Here is a 7,906-nt window from a genome sequence, read left to right on the forward strand (position 1 = left end):
CCCCCGCGCGCGCCGCTCTGATTGATGGCCCGCCGGCGTCTTCCAGGAAGCCGGGCGGGTCACGTGACTGACTCGGGCAGAGCTCGACAACCGGCGGAGTGGAGAGGACACACACACACGCTCGCGCGCACGTACACATACACACACACGCGCCCACGGAGTTATTAAAGTCATCAGCTCGAGGCGAGACTCCTCTGCAAATTTGCTCGCGCCAACGCCTCCGTACGCCGGCCCAAAATAGCGGCAAATTAGGAATGCGGAGGCGGAGCGGGACCGTCGCTCGCCACGCTCGCCGGCTAACGGCTAAGCTCCGGAGTAGCGCCGGGCTCTCGTCGATGATGCGGCCGATGCCCCCGGCGACAAAAGGCCCTTCGAATTCCCGCTAAAAAGAGCCCCCCGGAAAAAAGGATTCCAAACATTTTGCTGAGAAAGAAGCCAGGAATACGCCAAAGGGCCCCGGGTTCCACCCCGGGATTCCTCTAAAAGGCCTCAAAAAGCATACGGCCTTTCCCTAAAAGGGACCCCAGCAGTCCCACAACATTTGCTAAATAAAGAACCCTAACTTCCCTTTTTGAAAGACACCCAACTTTGCCCGAAAAAGGGAACCGGAAATCCTATAAAGAAGGCATACAAGACTTTCCCGAAAAGGGCCCCAGCAGTCCCTTAAAAGACCCCAACCTTTCCCCAAAAAGCACCCCTTAAAAGGACCCCAGCAGTCCCCCAACATTTTGCACAACATCCCTCTCCAAAAGATCCAACTTTCCCCTAGCAATTCCCCAAAAGACGCCAATGGTTCCGGAAAACACTTCATCCTCCAATTATATCCAAATATAAACTCTTTGTGTTTAGGAAGGTGAGATTTCTTGTGTTTTGCTAGAGTTTTGCCATCGTTGCCAAAGTGTTGGCGCGTCTTCTACACCAAACGCAGAAAATACCCGAATTGGACGCTAAAATCAAGGCTGCGCCATATACACATTTGCGTCCTGTGGATATCGGAGGAATCACGGTACATCATTTACGGATATGAACACAAGACAACGTACAGAATTTAGGAAGACGGTTTTTGCGTTGTTGCGTCTTCTACACGGCACACAGAAAACGTCGGAATTGGACCCTAAAATGAAGGGTGCGTCCTCCACACAGGCGCGTCCTATCTTTTGTGAATGAGGCAATTTGTGGTCCCTCCCCTCCTTCCCGGAACGTCTCCGGGTGTCCCCATGTTGTTCGCGCTTGACTACCCCGTGCAGCATCTCCTCCCCGATTGGACAAGAAGGTCGCCCGGCCCGACCCTTTTTAAATAGCGGCACGGCTTGCGGCGAGGTGAGCAACGCCCACGCGGGTGTTCCGGGGAGCAAAGGAACGCGCGAGCCAGCCGGCTCGGCTCGGCTCGGCTCGGCTCGGCTCGGCCCGGCCCGGCTCGGTTGGGCTCACCTGGCGATCTCGAAGCTGCAGCCCTTGCGAAGGAGCAGCGCTCTCTTGCGCATGATGCCTTTGTCCCTGCCGAGGTAAACATTTTTATCCGGATTCATCGGCGCGCGCTCCCTCAACTCCTTTCTCCTTCCAAAAAGTAGGAGAAAAAAAAAAAAGAAAAAGCTTTCCGGTCCAAAGTGATCTCGCAGACTTGTTTCCACCTCCGGCGGCGGCGGCGGCGGGCCCCCCCCAGCCCCCGGCTGTCTCCTCCCTCCTCTTTTTCTTTTTCTTCTTCTTCGGACCGGTGGAAAAGGTTGGGAGAGGCGGCGGCGGGAGCGCGGCGCGGCGCGGCGCGGCGCCTCCACGCGGGCCGGGTGGACACGGGGGAGCGGCGCGGCACTGCGGCTGAGGGGAAGGGAGCTGCTCCCTGGATGGGGGCGCCTCGCGACTACGCTGCCTCTCGACACTCTGGCTGGAGAGGGAGGGGGGGAGGGAGGGAGGGAGGGAGGGAGAGGGAGAGAGCAAGAGAGAGAGAGCGAGATCCATTAATTCCTCCTGCCCCCCCAAACAAAAAACATTTCCGTCATGCCAGTCTACTATTTGACCTTATGAAAGCACCTTCATTGCACTATGGGGGGGGCACGCCAAAATGAGCCTTCGCAATGGCCAAGTTCGTCTATCTGAAATCTGATTGGTTGAGACTAAGAAATATAACAGCCATTGCAATGTGTCGTAATAAACAGAATCAAAATATATATCTATACTGTAAATTTCAAACTGTAAGCCACTATCTTTTTCTCATGCATTCAACCCTCCAAAGTCAAGCGCGGCGTACTTGCAGCTTTTTTTTCCCTAGCCACCAGGGGGCAATCTCCCGGAGACAGAAGAAGTATTCCATTTGAGAATAGCTTACAACCAACTATTTTGAGACCCTCCTTGGGCAAAAGGGGCACACGAAGGCAATCAAGCATGTTACTGTTGTGTTGGTGCAGTATCCATGCAGTAATGTAAAGTATCAGGGCTCAATAAAGAGCTCAATTTTTTCCAAAAATGAAAAACTTGAAATATTTCATGACCAATGATATTGTTAATGATTTACAACTAATAGCGAAAATACGGAAATTGAAAAAAAAGGTCGAGAGCCGCCGTTCTGGCGCCCGCCGTCATTTTGACCTTTTGTTCCGTTGGATTTTGTGCTCTTTACGGTTTTTACATTTGCGTTTTCCACGTTTGGGGATGTCGCGGAGTTGTCGACATTTTGACGAGGCGCACGCATTGCACTCTTGCACGATTACCACGCTGCTGTTTAGAGGAGGAATTCTCCCGCTGTGACTCATCCAGAATGAAAAAGCGAGATCGGACGGCGCCTCGGCGACCATTCATCTCCATTGTTTACCTAACGGGGCGGCGACGCCCACGTCGGTCTTGGCCGCTTTTGATGAAACACGAAGAGCGAGCGGAACGCTAACAAGCTGCGGAAGGGGGTGCCTTCGGGGTTTAGGAGTCGAAACGTTTGCTGGGATTTTTGTGATGCGCTTCAAGCCAATTCCAAAGCATCTCCTCAAAACAATTTGGTCGACTTTGGGGTGAAAAACAAACAGCTGAAGTCGCTGACAATCCAGTTAAATGTGGTTTTGTACAACATAAATTAGTAAGAAGTTGTTTCATGTTCCAAAGAATTTGCTCTTCATTTGAAAACAGTCCTGTTTTAGAAAGGATTCAGTTTGTTTGGCTGATACCTGCAGGAAGCCTGTCTGAAAAATGGCATTGAAATGTTTGCAAAAGGTCAAATTGAGTTAGGTCGAGGCTGAAAATTCACCCGAGTAGGCTCAGTTGGGGAGCGTCTTGTATTCAAGAGGCCGTGCGTGAAGCATGTGCAGCTGGGCGGCATCACGTACGTGTTAACGCTAGTGCTCGTTAGCCCGACAGCGCGCCGGGCGCTAATCGCTAAGCGCTCGCTTTCCGTTCTGCTTTTCGCTGAAAGCGTGTGTCAGGAACGCCTGCGCGGCGTCAGCCCGAGGAAAGCGCCCTGCCCTGCCCTCCCCTGCCCTCCCCTGCCCTGCCCTGCCATTAGGGCTTCTCTTCTGCATGCCCCGTAATCACAACAACTACCCTGAGCGTCCTAATAATGCACCTCGCGTGTGACACGTTCCGCTGTTGACACTCCCACATCCAAATGACTATGCTGTACACACACACATGCACACCAATGGTAAAAGTGCAAACGGGGGTCAATACTTTAACTGTCGACCTCATTTTTTCGCCCCCACGCTGTTACAGGTCCCCATGATGTGACCGTGCTGTTTTGTACCCACAACGCCAATAAACCAGCGTGCAAATGCTGTAACTGTCAACCTCATGGGGAGGTTTTTCTTCACCACAACACACATAAACCAGCGCGCACACACACACACACACACACACACACACGCCAATGATATAACAGTCAATCTCATGAGGACCTGTTTTTTTGTCCCCATAAAGTTACAGGTCCCCAACATTTTTTTTTGTCCCCACAACACACATTGACCTGTGCAAACACACACACAAATTCAAAAGAACAACAAAAAAGCTTAATGAAATGATCTTTCAGTCATTAATTTTACAACAAAAATTTATGAAACAGGCCTAGAAAAAAAAACAGTAACTTCATTTTTTTTTTCAGTCAGTCTGGTCAATTCTTAATATCATTGACTTTAATTCACCCCTGTCCTTCGATCACTACATCCAAAGTGTTTCACCTCAAAAAGAAAGCATTGAAAGAAGCCAGTAGGGAGCTGAAATTTCACCCAGATGGTGAAAACATGTCATAGCTCACCGTGGCATGACGAACCTTGGCTGAAATTTCGAGAATGATGAGAAAGAAAATGAGAGTAGAAAAAAATCAGTTGAAATTCATTATTTATTTAAAAAAAAAACAAACAAAAGAAAAACAGTAAAGTAAGTTACTTTTTGAGGATAACTGTGGCAACACTGTGTGCGTAATGGAAAAATGACAATTTAATCGAGCGTGCTATCCAAAATATTGTTTTTCAATTTATTTAAGCCCCAATTTGACCATTTATTGAGGGATTCCTTTAGGTACCACTAGAGGGATCCCATGTGCCAGATTTTGAAAATCGCCGATTTGTTAACCATCTCAAGTTTGTCGTTGTAGTCGCAGTTTTGCGTGAAACGTTTAACGTGACAAGAAAAGTCCAAAAAACAATTTTAGGGTGTTTTTCCAAGCAAATTGTGACGCTACTGAGCCGTGCGTGCGCGCGCGTGCGTGCGCGCTGTTGATTCAAGCTGATTACAAGTAATCCAATTTCTCTTCCTTCCTGGACGCATTTGCTTTCGTCCATTCCCAGCTAATCTGCACAGAGCTATTAGCATGTTGCATCTGTGGCTCCAAAACACAATTAAAAAAAAAAAAAAAAAAAAAGCGAGAGAGCGTCAGATAGAACATAGGCAAAAAAAAAAAGAATCGGGATAAAGGGCCAAAGAAAGAGGCCTTTTGTCTCGTGCGGGGCAAGGTCACCATGCGGACAGACGCAAGAGCGCCAATGACGGCAAATTGTAATTAGCACCACAAAGGAAGCCCTGCTTCGCCTCATTGTTTGTTATTGGACGGATGGCGCTGGCGATAGAGAGATGGGGAGATTGATCACTTGAGCGGGAACGCGCTCGTCTCCAAAATAGGACGTTTTACCGCATGCGTCGATACATCAAAAGCTAGCTGGATAGATAGACAGATTGATTGAAAGATAGACCGACTCGTTGACAGACAGAAATGTAGTTAGCGGGAGGGATCGAAAACTAGATAACTATCGAGCTAGCTCGCTAGATTGAGCAATATATTGATACGTCAATATATGGAAAGATAGCTAGCCGGCTAGCAAGCATAGATCAATGGATAGATAGATCAAAAGAATGATAGATAGAAATCTAGTGAGCTCGCAAGATAACTAGCGAGTAACTAAGATAAATAGATAGCTGAGAAAGATAACTAGCTAGCTAGCTAGTAAGTTTGGATGGATGGATGGATGGATAGATCTAACAGCCTGTTAATACTCGATCTTGACAGACAGACAGACAGACAGACAGACAGACAGACAGACAGACAGACAGACAGACAGACAGACAGATAGATAGATAGATAGATAGATAGATAGATAGATAGATAGATAGATAGATAGATAGATAGATAGATAGATAGTGTTACAGTCTTTTTGAAAATTTAAGAGCACCAAAATTGGAAGGTGTTTTCTACAAGTCCTCAAATTTGCGACAAAGTTCACCGAGTTCTTGGAGTCCCCGACAGCACCTGCGCTAATTAGCGCGGCGTTGCCATGCAGAGGCGGGAAGGACGAGCCGCTCTCGCCAAGGTCGCGGCTGCTGCCAAAACATGTCGCTGCGGATAACCGCTCGGGAGGAGGAAAACTATTGGAAGATGGCGGCGTTCGGGTAATGTGGCGCAGCTAAAAAAAAACAAAAAACAAAACAAACAAACAAAAAACTGCGAGTCACGCCCCCTTGCGAAAAACGTAAATCAGTCTTACGGGAGGTAATCAATCAGCGCTCCACCACTCAAGTCCGTGTTTTTCCACACGCGTGTGACGACAAGATTGACGGCGGCAAATGGGCCGCGATGTTTTCTGCATGCGGCGTCAGCTTCCCGCCAATCAATTCATCAGCCAGCGCCGCCAACAGGGAATAATAATCGCATTTACCTCCGGCGGGGCGGAAAACATTTCATGGGTGATGCAAGTGACGTGGCGCAGGCGGGCACGCAATACCCAAAAAAACTTTTACCCACATCTAGCTACCTGTATAGTGACCTAGCTAGATATTTTGAAGCTAGCTAGCTAGCTTGCAAGATAACTAGCTAGCAAGTGTGATAGCTTGCTATGCAAGTTAGACCGATTGCTAGCTAGTTATCTTGCAAGCTAGCTAGCTAGCTTTTCATCAACCTATATCTAGCTAGCAACTTAGATAGCTTGCTAGCTAGATATATAGATAAATAGATCAATATAATTGATGGATAGAAAGATAGCTAGCTTACAAGATAATTAGCATGATAGATTTAGTTCAGATAAGATTTTTTTTTTTTACTTGTGCAAGTTGACGCCTTTTTTTTTTCTAACTTTGTTAAGTTAGTATTTTTAATTATGCAAGTTAATATCCCATGGCATTATTGCGTGAAAATGTTGTTCTTACCACTTTTCCTAATTATGTTTTAAAGATATTTGCAGGTGTATTCAAACATATTTGCTAATACTTTTTGATGCATTTATTTTCACTGCCAATATGCAATACCCCATGACATTATGGGAAAATGACATGACATTATGATTTGCAAATATGTTCAAACTTAATTTTAAATATGTACAACCATTTTTGCGTAACATAAATATTTTTAGCATTTAGCCGATAAACATATTTGCAAGTGCATTTGCCGGCCCAAAAGCTGTGGTCCACATTTTGTAATTTGTCGGACGTGATTTTGCCCTCACAGTGTGAGAAAGCTGAAGGATTTCAAGATGTTCTCTTGCTGGCAAATAAATTGACTTTGAAAGGGGCCAAGATGACAAAGATGCCATCTTGTTCCGCCTGAATTACCGCTCCGTGTCACTCATATTAATAATGTCATACACACACACACTTGCAGGCTACAGGGAGCGTGATAAGCGGAGACAGGATATCGTTTATTGTACAGTACAGCGAGAGATAGCTAAGATAACTGACAAAAAAAAAAAAAAAACATGTTACTCATATTAGTGCTGCAAACAAAGCTTACTAATCAATTATTCTGTTGATTATTTTGTCACTTAATTGATGAGTCGTTTGAAAAAAACTAATATTCATTTCAATCGCTTTATTCAAACACAGGACTGCGTTTTTCCCTATTTTTTTTTTTTTACCCCAAAAGACGAGCTCACAATTTCGACAGTAGGAGGGGGTATCTTTCTTCGCTATTAATTGGATACCAAGCTGTCAATCAATGTGTTTTTACTCGCTCTGATTGGCTATCTTTGTGGCGTTCGTAAAGTGTGTGCAGAACTTTTCGTTTTTTTTTCTCTTAAAACATTTTTTTTTTGCGCCATCGCGACACAAATACAACGCCATACTCACTCACCTCGTCAAAGCTGCAGCATGACGTCACGGTCGAGAAGCCTTGCGGAGGTGTCCTTTTCTCCGGGGGCGGAAGCATCATCACTGGGAGAGCCACTTAGCAAAACCCATCCACAAGTAGTCCGGCAGCCGGCTAGCTGTTAGCATAGCTAGCACAACGCTGCTGAGAGCACTTGAACTTCAAATACGTGTCATTGTTTTTTTCTTCCTTCGCGATATGCTGCTGGATTCAAAAGAAAACAAATAAAGTTTAATACACTGCTTTCTCTTATTTAGAGGCTGGGAATCGCGAGTTAGCATTGCTAGCCGTAAATGAGGCCACTCCTAACATTGCTAGCAAAGCGCCAGCTGAAGTTTTTTTTTGTTTTGCAACAGCTGAAGT

The 7,906-nt window shown here is 46.3% G+C and overlaps 1 protein-coding gene across 2 annotated transcripts in view; it reads right to left on the minus strand.

Annotated features, from left to right (window-relative positions):
• The window catches only part of garnl3 (GTPase activating Rap/RanGAP domain like 3), a 38,880-nt gene extending 31,231 nt beyond the window's left edge, over positions 1 to 7,649 (minus strand). For both annotated transcript variants that reach the window (XM_088434894.1, XM_088434893.1), the window contains exons 1-2: positions 7,529 to 7,649; positions 1,432 to 1,882 (exon numbers count right to left, since the gene is read on the minus strand). In XM_088434894.1, the coding sequence (XP_088291020.1) occupies positions 1,432 to 1,529 (98 nt within the window). In that variant the 5' untranslated portion in view covers positions 1,530 to 1,882; positions 7,529 to 7,649. The remainder of the gene's footprint in view (positions 1 to 1,431; positions 1,883 to 7,528) is intronic.
• Between the last annotated feature and the right edge of the window lie 257 nt (positions 7,650 to 7,906).

The sequence above is a fragment of the Hippichthys cyanospilos genome, chromosome 15 (assembly GCF_059441005.1).
Source record: "Hippichthys cyanospilos isolate Australia breed blue-spotted pipefish chromosome 15, RoL_Hcya_1.0, whole genome shotgun sequence".
Taxonomy (NCBI): Eukaryota; Metazoa; Chordata; class Actinopteri; order Syngnathiformes; family Syngnathidae; genus Hippichthys; species Hippichthys cyanospilos.